Source organism: Pongo abelii, chromosome 7 (genome assembly GCF_028885655.2).
Source record: "Pongo abelii isolate AG06213 chromosome 7, NHGRI_mPonAbe1-v2.0_pri, whole genome shotgun sequence".
In the NCBI taxonomy this organism is placed as follows: domain Eukaryota; kingdom Metazoa; phylum Chordata; class Mammalia; order Primates; family Hominidae; genus Pongo; species Pongo abelii.
In genome coordinates, this window is record NC_071992.2 from 134,820,527 (window position 1) to 134,841,458 (window position 20,932).

The 20,932-nt window shown below is 38.3% G+C and overlaps 1 protein-coding gene across 1 annotated transcript in view; it reads right to left on the bottom strand.

The window, feature by feature from the left end:
• The window catches only part of SAMD12 (sterile alpha motif domain containing 12), a gene marked incomplete at its 5' end in the record, with an annotated part of 258,966 nt that overhangs the window by 212,094 nt on the left and 25,940 nt on the right, over positions 1–20,932 (bottom strand). Inside the window, 1 exon segment of the mRNA NM_001133757.1 lies at positions 5,579–5,757. Coding sequence (NP_001127229.1) covers positions 5,579–5,757 — 179 coding nt within the window.

The window sequence follows — 20,932 nt, forward strand, 5'->3', positions numbered from 1 at the left end:
AGCACCAAGTTCCAGGCCAGCTCCTTTAACTCTGCGCCAAAGAAATACAAACTAAATCTAATATTAGCCTAATGAGAAAAGGCTATCTGCTGCCAAAGATTCACATAATGCATCCCAAAGCCAACTGCAAGCAATTATTCACTGTTTTAGACGTTGGCATTGCTTCTCCCTTATATAATACAGCAATCAAGATTTGCTGTTTTCTCCCTGAGGAGTAATGAATACATGCAGCATTTTAACCTCTTCTTTTGCCTAGTTGGCCAGATTCTCAGTGTAACAGACTATATTTTCTTTTCAAATAAATAGGTCATTTGCATATTTCATGTTAGGAGCATAAAAAACCTTGAATTTAGAGCCACTAGACATAGAGAGTTACATCTTCCTCCAGATTATTAGCCAGAAACTAAGTTTTAGTGAGTCATTTTACATCCTTGGGTTTCTCAGCTGTAAAATGGGGATACATTTTTATAAAGGAAAGGTACAGGGGAGGCATGCAAATATAAGGAACACTCAAAGCTCTGACTCCAGGAACTAGCATTGTGGCAGGAAAAAAAAAAAAGGATTATCAACCTTATGAAACCCTTATTTGACAGGCATAAAAACACAGCAAGGTGAAGTTTCCTCATAAACACCTAGAAAATCAAGTCTAGAAGTCAAGAATTCCCAATGTCATGTTTAGGCCACTTGTAAGGACACATTCTAGAATTCCAAGATAGGAAACAGATAGGATACTGATGGGCTGATCTTATTCCACAGCCAGAATTGCCATAGAAACTCAAATTCCAACCATCAGAGCATTTGGGAACATCAATTTCAAAAGAAACTCCTGAGTATTTTGACATTTTTTTTAAATGACTGAAGCCCTTGTCCACTCAAGTCCAAGGATGAGGATCAGACAGAATATCAACACAATTCCATTTTTCATCTTATTCCTATACCCAGAGAACTTCAGTGGCTTCCCACAGATTAGAGCAGCACTGTCTAACAGGACTTTCTGCCATAATGATCATGTTCTATGTCCACACTGTCCAAAACAGCAGCTCCTGGAAACATGGGATAATGAACACTTGAAATGTGGCTGGCATGACCAAAGAAATACATTTTTTTCATTTTATTCAATTTAAATAAATCTGAATATCCACATGTGCTGGTGGCTATTGTATTGAACAACGGAGGTGGAAAGTAAATCCATGCTACTCACTCCAGCATTCAAATTCCATCACACAGTTTGGCCCCAGCCTATTGTTCCAGACTCGATTTCTGCCACACAAACTCTTACTTGAAGAGACTGATGTTGAACACACCTGGGCATTTCTGCTGCCATACCTTGGCTCAAAGTGCTTAGACTTCATGGCTAAAGGCACCCTCCATTCTTAGGGCTACATATTGGAATTTATCCATACTTCGCAGCACAGGTCAAGTTCTTCCTGTGCTAGAGTACCCTCCCCCTCACAGTCTTGTTCTGACTGCTCTGTGAATAAAGGGTTAAGGAATCTCAGGGCTAGCCTGTCTGAGAAGGACTTCGATCTCCCATAGGGCTGGTTTTTTGGAAACTGCTATGTGGAACCACTCCTGGTCTTTAGGATTTGTGGCTTCATCTTGAGTCTACATGACTAGAAGGGTATAAATGAATGGTGAAAAAAAGAGGCTGTGCCTTCTCTGTATCAAAAAGACTCATCCTCACCTGGACTCTCAACTGTGGCAGCTGCATGGGTGATGGGTCAAGAGAAGCTGTGTACTTGGACAACTTCTGGACCTCCCAATGCAATGAAAATGCTTTGCCAACTGTATTTCTTGCTTGTACCCTCCTATAAAGCTATGTAAACATAGTTTTTTACTCTTCAACTGGTAACTATAGCTGTGGCGTGGCATGGCATGCATATTCTCTCTGAGTTTCCAAGTACTCACAAGAATTTAGGACTTATGTTGGTAAGTATTTTTTGTGGATCCACATTTCAATTGGATTCATTTTTTATTTCCATCTAGACTGTATGCTTCCCAATAAGACTTACAGGTGATCTGGGTACTCTACTGGTTTCTCTTTGGTCTGTAAGAGCTGGAGGCAACTTGTGGTCAGACAACCTTTTTCTTCTGGAATAAGGGTTCTGAGTCTTTTGAGGAATTGGGGCTAAGGGTCCCAAAATGTCACTTTCTAAGATACAGTATTATTCTGCCCAAAATGAATACAGATACATACACACATTTTAAAATTATGAAAGCAATAGAAATTTCAGTGTCAACAGGGTAGATTAAGCACATGCTACAATCCTCCCCGAATCTACATATACACAAAGACTCTAGCATTGCCTGTTAAAGATAAGCTCACTAAGCTCCTCTGGAACAGGTGGTGTGCTGAGGGACTGGTTTGAAAGACCAACATGGCAGGACTCAAAGTGGCAGGGCCCAAAGGCACACTAAGGAGCTGGAACCAGATTCCCAGTGAGAAGTCTGCATATGGAGGAACTTGATTTGCATAATCAGTCAGAAGCAAACAGAGAGAATGTCAAATCGAAACATTAGTGTAATACCTGGTCAGAGCTCTCACACCCCAGAGTTCACGTGAAGGCAGATACAAAAGCACCTTACCAGAAGGCTCTACAATTCAAGGCACACATGGCCAAAAAGACCCCACAATAACTCACTTCTCTGGCAAATAAACCACCAGCAAGAATTAGAAGCCATGTGAGGAAATTCAGCACCCTAAAAGCATAATACTAACCCAACAAACAGAAAAAGTCATGGTTGAGCTACTAAAGTTAATGGGACAATCTGAAAAGGCCTTTAAAATAAATACACTTAAAAGAATACATATCTTATTTAAAATTCAAGCAAAGCAGTACAGAAAGTAAAAGTTTTCTCCCTAATTTTAACTTCAGATAGAATCTGCTGCTCAAATTATGGAAAACCCTCCCAGACTCAGTGATGCCTTTATACAGAGACAGACATTTTTACATAAATGGAAACATACTGTATCTACTATGTCATAACCTGCCCTTCTCATTCCCTTTCTACTTTAAAATATTATCACATACATTTTCCCACATAAATACATACAGGTCTTCTGCATCCTCACAAAGGAAAAATTATATCCCATTGCATTAATACACAGTTTCTTTAGCCAGTTTCCTGTGAATTAACATTTGGGCTATTTTCAATGTGTTCTCCTGTAGCCATCTTTGCACATATGGATGATTATTTCCTTAGGTAACTTCCTACAGAGGGAATTATTGGCCCCCTGATTGCACACATTTAAAATTTTGATAACTATTATCAAGCTTGTCATCCAGAAAAGCTGTACCAATTCACATTACTGAATGGCTTTAGAGGTATGCATTTCTAGCCACAGGTTTTTTAAGGTAGGTTTAAAGTAGGCCAATTTACCAGAGATTCAATTATACACCCAAGAAAAGAGAAGACAGCTCACAATTCTACTAGCTCTCTAAATGCAATGGAAGGGAAAATGTAAATGTGTTTGTACCTGCACAAAACAAGTTCATGTTGTCTAAGGTACAAAAGCTTCAGGGTCAGTCATGCTGCTGGCATCCACAGTAATCACACTGTAGTAATTTTAACTCTGTTCCCCCAGCAGCCACTGTTGTTCCCTCGTCCTCCATTTAAACAACTGGACAAATTCTTTGTCTAAGCTTATTAAAGCCTCTAGTCTGTTCACCCCTAAATATGATGGCAGTGTGAAAAACCCAGAATCTCCTTTCAACCTCATTTGTTGGGGATGGGTGTTCATTGTAGATGATTTTCATAAACTCAAATGAATCTGGTTTCCAATATTAGTTTGTTCTAGAAGAAAGGCACATTATACACATCCACACTCTCATTGAAGTATGTTTTCAGCAAAGGAACTATAAAATGCTTCAGAGGCAAAGACACAAAATTTCAGGATTCACAATTCACGTATTCAAGATAATCAGAAATAAAATCATATCGGATTTGAATCAAATTTTGTATATTACCAATCTCTTTACAAATATAAAAGATACACACTAGAAATGTTTAAAGTTGAATTTAAATCAGACAAATATCAATAGTTAACTTTTCTTTTCTCTCTACTCTAATTTTTAATATTTTAGGCATCCTTTAGAAAATATCTCACTCATAGAAAGTCTGTTTATCTTCCTAAAGAGGACCCTTAAGGCGTTTTTTCCTGGCTCTTTCAAGATGCCCATGTAGCAACATGGATTGATCAGGTTTAGCTTTCTTAACAGGGTTCACTCATTTCCAATGCTGCTCACAAACCAAACTTCATTGATCATCAGCCAATAGAGATCCTATGAGTTGCCATTTCTCTTAGCTAAAATGTCTAGTGTAAAATGCCTGCAATATATTTCTTGGTAATCATTCCCCAATTCCCTACCACACACACATACTAAATGTCAACAATTTTTAATTATCCACACTAAAGAAGAGAAGCAATAACAGTAATTATTCCAAACTGTACATAAAGCAAAAAATTCACATCTGATTTTGGAAGACATTATTTGGAGGAGAAGAGAGGTGGTTATTGCACAACAGTAAGGTGACCTTTTTCCTTAAGATTTTTCTTGGGTGCTTACAACATTTGCTTTCCAAGGCATGCATACATTCATTTGCTCAACCAACATTTGAAAGGAAATTGTCTTGCAGGGAATACACAAAGAGAGAAACAAAACTATATGAAGATTAATTTCCTCAGTGTCCAAGAGGAAAACTAATATGAGTATCTTCAACAATACTGTGCCCCCAACTGAACATCTGCACTGATTTCAGACAAATACCCAGATAGTGCCAGTTCCATTGTAGGGAGCCTTTAGAAGAGGCTGTCCTTACTAAAAAATTACCTACCCCACAGAATCCAAGTTTCCGTACTTCTTCACCAATGCCTATTTTGTCAGTTCTCTGGTACCTATGTTTAGGTTAAAGACTGAAAAGAACTAAGCATCCTACAGCAAAATAAAATAATTTTCTCTTTCATTACTTAGGGTTCTATTTACTATTGTCTACCTCACAAGATTGTTACAGGGACACAATAAGTCAATAGATCAAGAGTCCTTCAAACAGTACCTGGGATATACATGCATATTTAATAAAATATCAGCTATTACTAATTAACAATACCTGTAAGCACAAGCCTCTCATACTCATGCAGTACTGGGGCTTTTATAAAATGCTTCCACAAGCATACAATCGTTTGATCTGCTCAACCTGATGAGAGAAGTCATTTTATGACTCCCTTGTGTAGATGAAGAATCTGAAACTCAGAAAGTCACATGACTTGCCCAACACCATAGAGTGGTAAGTCTGAGCCTGGCAGGTGAATCTTTTAGCTTTAAGTCCAGGGCATTCTTCTCTATAACCTCAGAGCCTCATGCTATGAGACTGGCCACAAATGTGTTTCAATTTCATTCCAAAGGGAATCCAGTTAATATTTTCATTTATAATTATTTATCAGCAAGATACAGTGTTCATTTGACCACAGATACAATGGTAATTAGTGAAAGCACTATCAGCTCTTCTCTGTGGCCGGACTACAACACATAAAGGCTGCAACTTTCAAATCTCTGTAATTAACTGGAATATTACGTACCTTAGCCGTCTCAGCTTCTGCCTGCAGTCGCTTGGGGGTTCCTTTCTGGTCAGGCACCTTCTGGAAATTTTTGTTTTTAATGGATTGAGATTCCACACCTTCACCTTCAATTTGCAGTTTAATACCCTCAGCATGGGCAGGGTGATCAATACCCCGTGGATTCAAACCACAGTGGAGAGCTAGGAAAAAGCAACAAATAGAACTCAGAAAACAAACCACACAAAGAAGGTGTCCATGACAGAAAATATTTCATCAAGCCTAAGTAGGAAAAAACGAGGCATCTGTGAGTCGAGAGGTGATGTGATTACTACGATAAATAATATGGTGAGGAGGGAGCATGGTATAGTGGGAAATCAGCAAGATTTAGGTACAAATCCAGAAGCCCTCAATTCCAAGTTGTTTGACTTTCAGCAAGTTACGAATCCCCATGTTACAGATGAGAATACCAAATTGGGCAACGTTGTTACTGCTTCCCACACATGCAATCATGCCATTATTTCAACCCTGCAGTTTAGTTTATGTCTCTGCCTCCATCTGAAAAGTGCTCACCCTCTCTTCTTCTGGACCTTCTTTCTTATTTAGGCATCCACTCAAGTCCACTCTCTTGCATTCATTCAAGCAATATTTCTTAAGCACTTACTATGTGCCATCCCTGGGTTAGATCCTGGAAACATGGATTTACATATGACAGATGTTAGCTTCAAAGAACTCACAATGTAATAAAGGAGGCAAACAAAAGGACTGGTGATTTTCAAACAGAACTCTCACTTCTACATGGCAAAGAAAAAAAAGCCAGAGTGGAGGGCTCAACGGCATCAAGCCCAGTGGCTTCCAGTTTTTCGCATCTTACTCTCTCCATGCCCTGTAACATAGATATTCCACAAATAAAACCTAAAGCTGATTTTCTGGGAATATTTATTCATCTAACAAATGCTTACTGAGCCCATGTACCCTGTATTATCAAATAAATAGCAATGAATGTTGTAAGATCCATGCATTCCACCACATGAACCACCATGTATGTCTGTGTGCAGATGGCAGGTATGTGTGTTTTGACTTCTCTGGTAGTAAATTATTTCATTTCCCTGTTACTCCAACTCTTCAAATTCAGGTAAACTCCTATCCTCATCCCCTTTCCTTTATTCACAGAGAAGTTAAGGCCAGATACTTAATACCCCCATCTTCCCCAGGTCTCCACTTCATCAATAATCTTTTACCTAACATCTTTAGGCTTTCCCCTTTCGCAGCATTCTCCCCCTCCAGCAAGCTTCTGTGACTCAAAAAGTCCAACCCTCTATTCGGCACTCCATTTAGGCCACAGTTTCCTCTTTGCCTCATCTTTGCCAGGATTCTGATGAGTACTTTAGACCTGCGGGATGAGGCAGGCTTCCCAAAAGAAGTGAGGTGTTTTCCTCCCACTATCCACTCCCTCCTTAATAGATATCATCTATTCCTATGTTCCCAATCAACATTCTGGTGACTCCCAAATATTAACTGCAGCCTAGACAGACCTTTCTTATGAATGTCAGACAAGTAAAACTGCAGCAGAAACAATTTGCCTGTTCCAGTCTTCGCAAGTTACACAGAAACTGATGAGACATCCTTAACATCACTCTATATGATTCATCACTTTCATCTATCAGCAAGTCCAATAGCTCTATACCTAACATACTGCTCAAATATTGAATGATATTTCTTTAAAAAAACAAACTGATTGCACAAAGGTCCAAATGCACGTGATCTTATTTCTACCACTTTATGTGGACATTATTTATGAATTTCTCTTCTCCTAGTCTCTAAGCTTCCTATTTAGTGGTATACTCTGGGCACTTAACATGTATAGTTCATATCTCCCTTTTGGGCCTTGTTCTGAATCTCAAATGATCTTCATGAAAAACTCTGAGACATAACTATGTTCATTTCACAGATAAGGAAAATGAGGCTCAAAGGCGTTAGGTTCACAAAAGGGCATACTATACTGGTGTGTACAGAAAAGTCACAAAAATTATGGCCCATTTAGTATACATGATTTCATATTACACATGGAAAAATCCAAACTGGATTAAATGGTACGGAAAATTATTAGCTGTCAGAACAAGAAGTCCAGTGATGGCACAAGTTCAGAATTAGCTGATTTGCATCTCGGTAGTTTCATCAAGCACTGTGATTTTTGTTTTCTCTCTCCATTCTATTATCCATAGCACCGACTTTATCCTGAACCTGGGTCCCTTTGTGGCATCTAGACTACAAGCTTTAGTTTTCATCTTGAAGCAGAAATGGCTTGGTTGACTATGGCTTTTTCTCCCAAACCTCCTTCAAATTTTATTCTCTTTTCTCATTGGCCAGGAGTGAATTACATGCCTATTACTGAACTAACATGCTGGCAGTGGAAATAGGATTACCCTTAAACCAACTGACCAGCTCAGGTCAATTCCCCAAACCACATGGCTGCTACTCAACGGGGCTGTAGCAGAATGGATGCTGGGGAACCAACCACAATGCCCACTTCAGGCAGTGCTGGAAAGAGAACTCAGTAGCCAAAGCCTCTGAGAGCTTGAAGCTAATTACTGTTAATATCAATCAGCTTCTCCATCTCCAAAGACTAGCCTACTTACAATGAATATTCAATTAAATACACCAAAGTTGTGATTATTTTTAAAAGGTGTGCTTTTGTAGGGAGATGGGGGACTGGCATGGGATGGATACAGACATTAATGAAGAAAAGAAAAACGCGTAGCTTTGATCTTTCTGTCTAGCTTTATTCTCTGCTGCTTCCTACCTTGAAATGCATGACCTAGGAATACCACTGAACTGCTGGTAGACCTCCTATTCTCTTCCCCTATCACCTCTCCACCAAATTTGACTCTTATACTTCCTTCCCCTCTGATCATGGTGGTCCCACCACCTAGAAATGCTGGTCCTACTCCAACCTAATCCTGTCTCCTGCTCTTTGGGAGGCTAACTCCTATTCTCCTCATGTCAGCTCAGACCTCTTCTTCAGAAAGTCTTTTAGGAGTCTCTGGCTACCAGAGCAAGAAACTATTCCCTATGCTCCCTCATGCACATAGTCCCCCTGGTGCTTCATTTTCCTCACAGTACTGAGAATGTCCATGTAATTGATCTGTCTGCCTTGCCCAGCACAACTGTAAGTTCCTGGAGGGCAAGTACCATCTGTTTTTCATCTCCATGACTTCCATTCCTGACTCCAGGACCTGGCACATAAGAGACATTAAGGAAACACTTGTTCAGCTGCAGAATGAACCAGCAATTCCCTTCCTTTACACAATCATGCCTTAAATCAGAAGGAAGCCTTTCTCTGCTAGTAAATACTTGGCATTCACAATGTAAGGTATCTATAAACAGGAGGCAGAATACAGTTTTTCGACTTTCCACACACGTAGCCTTATTCTTCACACAAATATTTTAATCCTCCATAGCTGTTCCTTCCTCCACTGCAAACTCCCCAGTAGTTGATTTAGGTTTTTGTACTTAGAATTATTTATTTAAAACCATTTTTGACGGACTTTGCTTTGTTTTCCCTGAAATTTCATGTCCCTAATATTTACAAATCAAACAACTCTCCAAAGGCCTCTTACAAGGCATGACCTTCATCTCTTTGCTTGTGTCAAAGGTGTCCCCATTTGATTTCTCTTTTCTGTGCTCATCACTGCCCTTTCTTGTTTTCACTAAAGTTATGTACTTAATTTAATGGGCTTGGCAGCTCACTGGTCAGCTTCGAGACTCTCTTCTCGTTTCCCTAATCTTCACCACCACTCCTGTACCTGACAGATTCCTAGTTATTGAATTGACACTGCAGGCAGCTTGTGGTCTTTATGGGAAGTGCTGCTGCTGTCACTTTTACTTAATTTGAATGTCACTAATATTGAATTCTTCAAAATGAAGAGTAAAAAACCAAAATGAATTTCACAAACATTGCTCTTTAAAAAATTTAAGAGAGAAATGTTTCACTGCAAATGCACATATTTTAGCATTGTTTGGAAATGCCCTTTTGAAGGCACTATCTTTTTTTTCATGTGTAAAAACCTACTTCCCCGGAAAATTGAAAACCAGGTGCTTTGCTGGTGGAAATGTCAAGTGATACACGCCCTGTGAAAAACTATACGGTGGTTTCTCAAAAAATTAAACACAGAATTGTCATTTGATCCAACAATTCAACTTCTAGGTACACACACACACACACACACACACACACACACACACACACACACTGAAAGCAGGAACTCAGATATTTGTATGCTCATGTACATAGCAGCATTATTCATAACAGTCCAACAGGCATAAACCAAATGCCTGTGGATGCATGAATGGATAAACACAATGTGATACATATAATGAAATATTTTGCAGCCTATAAAAGGAATGGCATTCTTATCCATGCTACAACATGCACGAACCTTGAAGACATCATGCTAAGTGAAACATGCCAGACAAAAACAACTATTGGACGATTCACTTACATGAGTAAGTCAAATCTATAGAGAAAGAAAATAGAACAATGGCTACACAGGGGCTGTAGGAGAGAAAATGGGAAGTTATTGGTGAGTTATGGGTATAGTGTTTCACTTTGGGATGATGAAAACTCTCTGGAGATGGATGGTGATGATGGTTATACAATAATGTGAATGTGCCTAATGCCACTGAACCATATAATTAAAGATTATTAAAATGATGAATTTAATGTATATTTTGTCACAACAAAAAAATAAAAACTTAAAAACCCCACTCCCTCTCATTTCAACTCCCCTAATACCTCCATAAATGGAAAGAGAGGTTCCAAAGATATTTTTATTCAAAGGTTTGAGAGTTTATTTATGAATAATATCATCGTGATTTTCAGCTAGAATGTTATTATATTTTTTAATAAAATGGTAAAAATTATAGCTCAAAAGTATGAGGTTACTTCAGAATTTTCCTGGAAAGGAAATGTTCTCCAAAACAGGTCTTGTCCTAATCAGCAGAAGAAGGGCTTGGATTGCTGATTGCTGGAAATGAGCCTGGGCTCTCCAAGGCTTAGCGGCTGAGGGATGCCATTGTCATGTGATTTAGGTGACAGTATAATAGGCTATCTGGAATGAAGTGCCAGGCCTTGTTTTCTCTCCCCACAGTGATGCTAGAAGAGTTGAGGGGTGCATTGGCATCTGCTGTCATTCCCAAGAACAAGTGCATTTTACTCTCCAGGAAGCCACCCAACTTCCAGTTCTTCCAATCTCCACCCACGCCAGACACTCTCTGTCATGAAACAAGGGATGGAGACTTATTAAATTTTAATGTTCCTCTATTCTGAGTTTTGCCTTGAATAGAGACACTGTGAAAACACTCACAGTTGCCCCTCAGAATGAGCTGGCTCCCCAACCAAGGAACCCCCACGTAGAAACTGCTAGCAGTGCCCTGAAATGTGTTGTGCTTCTCTACCTTGACAGAACTGACCTTTTACATCATATGCTCTTCCTTTCCCTTATTTGCATAGATAACTGCTTCAGGAAATATTAATTTTCTCTTTTTTCTACTGTAAAGCTTTAACTAGTCTTGCACCCAGTATATCCTCTTAAGCAATAAAGACACTTCCCCTCTTTTTCTTTTCTTTTTTTTTTTTTTTTGAGACAGTGTTTTGCTCTGTTGCCCAGGCTGGAGTGCAGTGGTGTGATCATGGCTCACTGCAGTCTCAACCTTGCAGGCTCAAGTGTTCCTTCCACCTCAGCCACCCAAGTAGCTGGGACTACAGGTGTACATCACCACACCCAGCTAATTTTTGTATTATTTGTAGAGGCAGTGTTCTGCCATGTTGCCCAGGCTGGTCTTGGACTCCTGGGGTCAAGCGACCTGCCCACCTCAACCTCCCAAATTCCTGGGAACACAAGCGTCGGCTACAATGCCCAGCCCACCTCTTTTTCTTATATGATCTGTATGTGTGTGTATGTACCATGCGTTGCAAATATTTATTGACAGGTCTGCTAAGTCTATGACTAGGAGCCCCCAGAAGAAGTGACTACTTCTTTTTGAGCTTTACAAATGTAGTGTGTAGCCACATAACTACCTTACAGTAGGTGCTCAATCATTGTTTATAGACTGAGCACAGATATGATGGAAAGATACTGATTGAATCCTACTCACTGCCATTCGGTACTGATGCGTAACATATATTTTTCAAAAAAGCAAATAATAGTTGCTTCCAATCTAATTGTGTAATTCACCAAAAATGTTAAATCACAAAACCATAAAGCTATCCTGAAACTACTGATTTATTTGACTGCCATCTGCAAAGCAGAGACTATCTTATTCATCTTTGCACTTGCAAAGCCTAAACAGTTGTACATACTCAACCCTCAATAAATGTTGCTAAATGAATCAGTGACCTTAAAAACAAATATACTCCAATCCCCACCATTAGTTATTAGAATTGAGATAGGTTATTTCAAATTTCATGTTTATGTCTTGTGTCTAGCTAAAGTTCCTGAAGGATATGGTCCTTCTTTAACACTTCCCTCATATAATATACACATAACACTCTCCAATATGTTTAATTCATCATATTAATTATTATAGGTGCTTCATTTATTGTATTCTGGATTCGAATTCAGCAGAGACTACCCTCCAGAAGTAATGTGAACATCACAAAAAGTTTGTAACTCTTTGTAGCAGACACTTCTGATGGGCTACACATTCTCAACACTCTCATTTTTGCCACCTACTGAAGTATGGCTACAAAGCCAAATAGCAAATTTCACAGCTTCCCTTGCAGCTACAAGTGAGGTTGATGACAGATTCCTCCCTAGGGCACATAAGCAGAAGTTTGATGGGAAACAAACAGTTCTGGAACTGACAAAAGAGGAAAGATCTTAACACCACTCTTCCTCTTTCTCTCTGCCTTAAATGCATATGTGATATCTAGAACTGCCACAGAACATGGTGTGACCACAGGGCTACCAACATGAAAAAAATTCAAGAGAATAATAGTCGCATTGGCTCTGACATCACTGGGCTACTCGAACTTTGTTCTTCATTGTTCCCGTCTGGACTTGACAGTCTGTGAGAAAAGTAATTCCCTGCTTATTGAGCCATGGTTAGTCACGTCTTCTACCACTTTCAGATGAACCCCTGCAAAATGACATGTTTCCATTTTAACCAATAACATAGGATTGTTTAGCTCTTCTTTTTAAAAGAGAAAACAGAAATCCTAGCAAAATGTTCTGGTCTGGGTTTCACAGCTCCTATTATGACTTAGAAAGCTGAATAAGTATAGTATGAATAATAGCTTAGCAAGGAAGACATACATTAGGAATACATGTTGTTATCAGTAAACACTGACATCAGAGGTAATCAATCCAGATGACACTGTGAAGACCTAAGAATGAAACTTTCTTGCTTAGCTGGGGTCCTAAGGTACCCAGAAAAGTGCCCAGATCATTCATGAAAACTTTTGCATCAATGAATGGGGATGGGAATGTGTTCCTGTGTATCTGGTCATTAATGTGTCGGCATAAAAATACAACAACTGTACCAGAAAGTATGTCTCAGGAACACAGGCTTGGTTTAACTAATAGAAAGAGAGCACAATATCTCCTTGGGCAAAGGAATCTGCCCAGCAGATATCTTCTAGGACAGGGGTAACAAACTATGGCCCATTGACCAAATCCATCCTGCTGCTTGTTTTCATGTGGTTTGTGACCCCAAAATAGTTTTTACATTTTAAAGTGACTGGAAAAAACATTTTATGACACACAGGAATTATATGAAATTCAAAGTTCAATGTCCATAAAGTTTTACTGGAAAATAATAAATGAGGCATGCTCATTTATCTATATAGTGTTCATGTCTGCTTTTGTGCTACAATGGCAGCAGTGAGTAACTGTGACACAGACCACGTGGCCTGCAAAGACTGAAATATTTACTGGCTGGCTCTTTGCAGAAAAAGTTTGCTGGCCCTTGTTCTAGGGTAGAGTATAACCATAACCTGAAGCGCACTGGGACCTGATAACCCCAGCCTCCTTTACTCTAGCAACATCAAGGAAGAACTTACGGGTCATTGCAGGACTAGCCTCTGACTTATTCTGTACTTCCCCACTCCCAGGTAATTTAAATGAGCTAAATTATGCTGAATTTTATCGCTTGGGTCAGGCAACAAGGAGACAGAATATGATTTCCAAATTTCTCCTTGGTCAGCTAAATGTGATATTACATATACTTGCTGAAGCTTAAAATTTCTATAGAGGTCCTTTTCCCACTATCAAAAACAGGCATAAAATATAAATGTCCAGAAGGGTAATTCAGCAGCATTAAAAGCTGAGCATGTCCACCCCCAGCAAGTCTAAATGGCCAATAATAGATGGCTCCCCTATTCCATGCAAGAAGAGACTGGAAAGAAGGAAGTTATTACATCAATGAGAAAGACAGGGGAAGAAACTAAATGGAAACTGAAAGACTGAACCCACAAAACTCATGCTATTGTCCTCACAAGTCTGCCCACAGTAGCCTGATAATGATGATGTGGCTGCCCAAGCTGGACCTACATGACTGTTCAGCAAGCCAGACGTTCAAACCACATGCAGCAGTGTAAGGACATGGTCTTCTCTGGGCCCCACGATGCTCACTCACTCTGGTTTACTTGTCTACAGAAACAATTTCATCTTTGTAAAAACAGTTCGCTATAATGGAATCTAGTTTTCCAAAGACTACTTAAGTTTAATCACCACATCAAATATTCACTTGTCCTACACTTGATATCTAGACAACCTAAAACAATGGAAATTAAAATAATGCTTAACTTAGGTATTGCAGAATCAGTAAAGTGGGGACAGACTTTAGAAGATGTCCAAGGCATATTAACTCTTCCCATTCACGAGGAGAATACAAGGGCAGACACATGCAGAGGTTCTATGATGCCTTAGACAAGGGATTCAGGTATCACTTTGAGAGACTGATAAGTGGTCTACACTGGTGACTTTAAAAATATTTTTAACTATGATACTACAGAAAGAGACTTCACATTGTGAATCCATGACCAATCATCTTTATGTGTATGAATTGAACCATGTCTTTATGAAACATTACTTTCCTGTACTACATATCATCTACTCTTTATTTTTTTAAATAAAGTAGTTCCTCTTGCATCCTTCAGGGAAGAAGAAATAGACATACTTTTCTCAATTCATCCCACTTAGTAAAGTTAAAAATGATGGACATTATATATGAGATAAACATAAGACAACTGAATGGTAAAGAGAAGGCAGACCATCTAAAGACCTTGAAGGACCTTGAATAACCTGGTGGTGAGTTCTTTCAGCTTCCTTTTGCCTCGTATATCCCAGACTTAGAATTGAAGAAGCCTGCAACTTGGGAACACCTATGGGCACAGACAATAAATAATATACAAAAAGAGCTCGCTCTCTTTAGCCAAAGGACCAGGAAAGAGACAGCCTAGCAAGGTACGAAACACGTAGACAATAACTGCTTTACTCAAACATTACAGAAAAGAAATGTGACCCAACCACCACATCAGTAAAGGCTGATTGTAAAGCCTAGACTCACACCCTCACCAGGCTGCACTTACATATCCCAATACTCCCAGGAGAATGCCATAGAAGGCCAAGTAGGGAGTCCAGGTTTTCATCTCTGTCAACTGGCAAAGAGGGTACCTCCTCATCTCCAAAATGTCGGCTGAGATGATATGGCAAGGCTGGACTTTCACCTCTACCAGTTTATAAGAGGTGAGCCTTCCTTCCTGGGATTGTGTCAGAGGAAGTCTGGTAGACAGGACTTTCACTATTACCCAGCCATAAGGAAGAAGTCCTATCTTTCAGGTATCAACTGAGACTGAGCGGGGAACCTGGATTTATAACTTTACCTGGCAGTAAGTAAGTGGTATCTCCTCTTTTCCCCGGCCAGACTCGCATTTTAAAAAGCTAGCTAAAACAAAAGGTGTAAATAAAATCTAGAGTCTCATAACACATGTAAATATCCAGGTTTCAATAGAAAATCACTCATAACCAGGAAGATACCAAACTGAAAGACAAAAGACAATCCATAGACACCAACATCCAGATGACAGAGACATCAGAACTATCTGAGAAAAATTTTAAAGCAGCTATACTAAAAATGCTTCACTAAGCAATTACACTTGACACAAATGGAAAAAAATAAGCTTTTCCAAGAACTAAAGTCTCTGCAAAGAAATAGAAGACATGAAGAATAACCAAATGGAAATGTTAGAACTGAAATATATAATAAACAAAATAAAAAGCTCAGGTGGATAGGCCCAAGAGCAGAATGGAGGAAACAAACGATAATTGGAAAGGGTAGAGGGCACTCAGAGAACAGAAATGTCCTCCACCTTGCTTTTGGTTACATGATATAAGTATCAAAACTCATCGAACTTAACACTTAAAATATGTACTTTTATTGTATATAATCTCAAAAATATAACAAAACAATTAAATACAAGCACTAGATATATTTTATTTTTCAAAAGAGTTTATAAATGACTTTTGACTTACATGTTTTCATTCCTAACTCTATCCTCGGCCAACACACATTAATTGAAATCCAAGCTCTACCATTTTCTTACAATATATTTTCAAGCATGGGCAAGTTATCTCATCTCTTTTCTGTAAAACGGCAATACTAATATTACCTGTTTTATACACTCACATTATTATTGTGTTGATAAAGAGAAATAACACATATAAAATTCTTGACACCTACCATGTGTTCAATGAACATAAATCCTCCACTTTTAGCCATTGCCCTCCTCCATCACAGTAGACAAATATTACGTGGTAACAATTTTAATAACAGTTAAATAAACAAAATAGTACCATGCACTTTTAAAGGAAAAATACAGTATAGACACAAAAAGTGCAACCTACCTGGAAAAGACAAACTAAAGTATAATTCAGTAGGAAGACAAGAAGGAAAAAAGAACAGCTTTTCAAATACACACAAAAAAAACCTGGGAGCAAATTGGGAAATGAGGTTAAAAATAAGAAATAAAAGCAAATATCTCCACCTTATAACACAGTTTCCACTGACAAGCTGACTGCATTCTCTGTGAAACCAAGCTAATGAAGAAAAAGGTGACCCTAATCATTTAGGAAGTCTTTACATATGACAATTGGGTATTTTGGGAGGGAAGAAGGAAAAAGTACAGAATTAACATATTCAAAGGACTTTTCATCCTCTAACATGAAGGTAGTGATACCTATTAAAAAAAAAAGGGGAAGACTAAGAGATGCTAAGCAACATGTTTAAGGCCACCATAAAAATGGTGAATAGAAGGCTGGGTGCAGTGGCTCATGCCTATAATCACAGCACTTTGGGAGGCCAAGGTGGGTGGATCACCTGAGGTCGGGAGTTCAAGACCAGCCTGACCAACATGGAGAAACCCCGTCTCTACTAAAAATACAAAATTAGCCAGGCGTGGTGGTGCATGCCTGTAATCCCAGCTACTTGGGAGGCTGAGGCAGGAGAATCACTTGAACCTGGGAGGCAGAGGTTGTGGTGAACTGAGATGGCAAAAAAAAAAAAAAAAAAAAAAGAAAGGCAAATAGAGAAAAAAAATGGCAAAGGGGAAATGAAATGAAATTCAGACTGCTTGATATCACATAGTTCCCATGTTACTCTGGGGAATAAGATTTTTTTTTCCTCTGCATTTTAATTATTGTTTAGTAGGTAAATCATGGGCTTTGGAGTCAAATCTGGCTGTCCCCACTGACTAGCTGTATGGCCTTGGTCAAGTTACTTCCCTTTAGGTTAGTGTTGTTTTACCTATAAAATTAGAATAATCAAAACTTCTTTATAAGATTTTAGAATAATTAAAACATATTTAAAGTGTTTAGTCAATACTTGGTACATAGAAAGTGCTCAGCAAATGGTAACCACCACTGTAATTATTACTTCCTTTACTGTTATTATTATTTTAATGATACTGATTTCTTCAAAAGTCAAATATCTAGATCATTTGTACATACATCTGCATATACCTGTACACACAGCTCCACTAACAGAAACAGGTGATTAGTATTGTTAGGGAAGGTAGAAGGTTACAAAGGTCAGACACAGGCTTCAGGGAAGAAAAAGATAAAATTCTTTTGAAGGTTCTGTTCTGGAAATTAAAAAAAAAAAAAGAATATTCCAGGCAGAAACAGAAGTATCTATCAAACCACAGAAATATGTAAAAGCCATGAGAGGTTCTGGTTTGACTTAATGAACATGAGCATTTCTCTTCTCAGGGAGGGTGGGGAAGATAATACCAGCAAGCAATTTTGTTTGCTTACTCTGCCTATTCACAGTAACATTCAGACTAAAGGAACATTCAAGTTTAACAAACTCCATCCCTTATTGCACTTGATCTTCACAAATGTCTATATATGCGTATGTATATGTGCATATAACATATATATATATTTTTTGTAATCAAAAATCACATTCTCTAAAACGAGAGATATAATGATGAAGAAAATGGACAGAGCTTAATTCATGAATTGTGAATTAACACTTTAAAAACTTGTGGTGGTCCAAAGGCTAAAAGTAGTTCAAAGTTCAATGGAGCCATTGATAAGTATACAAGTTGCTAAAGACTCCCTAAAAAAAAAAGTTCCTTTTCAAATATCTCAAATTTACCAAGGAAACTGACAAGATGCCATCAAAGGTGGTATTACTAATAACAGCTCAATACTTCTGAATGTACCTTGGTCCATCCTTTGAAATTACATTGTCCGATATAGGAGCCAGTGGTCACTATTTTAAATTCATTATGTTTTTTAATTTAAAATTTAGTTCCTCAGTTGCACTAGCCACATTTCTGTAGCCACATGTGGCTGTGTACAGCATAATGGACAGTGCAGATTGTTAAATATTTCGATTATCACATAAAGTCCTATTGAAAAGTGTAAGTTTGAAAAATTATTAGTGTCCTTTAACATTGGGAGAACCCAATGTTAAAGTCAATTTGTTTTTTTCTGTAAATGTTAGTTTTAAAAAGAACAGAGAAAAGTAGAATTTGAGGTCAGAAATTACTTCGGGAAATTATTTTTCTATAGTTGTGTAATTGTTTGTAATGATCTAAGTAACCACATCTACACTTCCAGAATTACAAAAAAATAAACATAATGCCATTATTCTAAAAATGTAGTTCTTTAATAAACAGCCTTTGTAACCTGTCTACTGTTCTGACTTTCATACACATTCTAGACAGTTGTATAAAAGCGACTTCCTATTTAGTTATTTTAGACAATTGTCAGATCTTTGAATAATCTGTCCCCCAAACTGATTGATTCTATGTCACAAATCACAGTTATTTTCTTGTTATAAGCTTTTAGAGACCCCAGATTATCTCTGAGGGAGAAAGAGATAAATAGGGATTCAGAGATAAATCAGCTCTGGTAAAGCTCACAGTTTACTAAAATAGTGGCTCCCAAATGTTTTCCTAAAGAGGAGATAAATATGTGAGGAAGCTCTCGGTGGTCCTCAGCAAAATGAAGAAAAAAAAACAGCTCTGTAAGCTTTCCATTGACCAAATGTTTTCAGTGTGAAGGTCTGTTCTTTATTCTTCTACTGTCTTGTCTGCATTTTTTGGTGTTAACCACATTTTATGAAATTAGACAAGATACATTAACTGAGTATGTATCTGTGCACATGAGTTTTAATGTTAGCAAAAGAAAAAAAAAATCTATAGAAACTCTGTGTCCTCTATTTTGAAAACTACAAAAGCTAAAGGTTTGAGTACTTCTATGCAACAGACCAAAAAATAGGCTAGCCAATAGTCACGTTGTAGATGATATGGTGGTAAGGGAAGGTGGAAATAAAAGCTGCAGAGAAAGTAATAATAAGAGGCTGCAAAATTGAAAAAGGAAACGTTTACCTCCAAGCCAAGAAAATCAGGAAAGACTACGAGAAAAAAATGATACAGGACCCATTACAATGAGTGCATGGAGCCTTGGGTATTAGAATAAGAAATCTGAAATTTTTTTCACTAAGCAGGTGGAAAGTCAATAAATGTTTAAAGCAGGGAGAAACAGCCCATGTGGTTTCAGTAATACAAATGAATAAACACAGGCTGTCAATATTCCTGTGTTGATATACAAGCATCCTTCGCGATGCAATTTGTCTCATTAAAACCTTCTCTCCTATTCCAACATATACCTGTATTTCTTAATCTCCTAAAGTATTTATCTGCACTACCCAGGGCAGTGCATTTCCACTTTTTCAAGTCACTACCATAAAGTTAGACATTCCCTAAATAATGTCATTGTTCATCAACACCATTACCTACATCCCTTTAGATACCGGGGCCATCAGAGAAGATACATAATGACTGCTGGTTCAAATCAACACACATCCTATATCCCTCATGTTCCCACCCATGCATCCTACAGCCCAGCACTGGTGGATGTGCATCCTATGGACCTCTTAATCACATACATGCACATTGCTCTAAGAAACAAGTGAAGAAACAAAACATCAAGCAAATGGCAGACAGTGTGACTGCATATTTAGGGAAGGATTTATATTCCTACTTAGCTTTTCAAATCAGACAATGCTTCTAAAATATTTTACCAGTATTCTCATTGGTCTAGATCTCATTGGCTGGTATATTAAAAAACAAACAAAAAAGGCTAAAGAATCCACTTGGAAAGATTAGCAATTCATTTTATGGCGGTGTAAATTATTTCTAAAGATGCTTCCAGTCAGTTCTCAATATGACAGCCATTAAAACATTGTAAACACCAACTGTTACAGTCTAAGTCTCTCCTTAAGATTAGGGAGAAGGGAAAAAAAATCAAGTACACAAAGCTCAGATTAGAGAAAGTCTATCAATCCAAGCATTTGCCTCCTTGGCTACTGTTGATAGCAAAAGCCATAAGGAAGACAGCAGCACTCTAAGTTCATGTTTCCAAACCTCAGCTGAGTTCTTCTGCTTTGCTCTTTTATCTTCACCCAGCCCACTGGCTCTTTCCCATGAGTCAATTAACATGCTCGACTCTTGCCCTATATAATAATCTCTCCACTTGACTATTAACTATTTTAAAACTCCTCCCTCTTTTCCTCCTTCCCCACAGTAAGATTGTCAGAAGTACATTATTTTTTTACAGTACAGACAGACTTCTATGGGCACGATTTTAAGCATTTTACATTAGTGTTTGATAAACATTCACTCCCCTCCCCTTATGGCAGAGTGTCTGTCCCTATACAATGACTTTGGCCTTGGCCATGTGAATTTGGTCAACGGATACAAGTGGACAAGATGTGAGCAGGGGAATTAAACATGCTTAAGTGGTTTGATTCAGCCCCTTATGTACTTGTGATAACCAGAGGAAGAGCATACCCAGGATTGTTGTT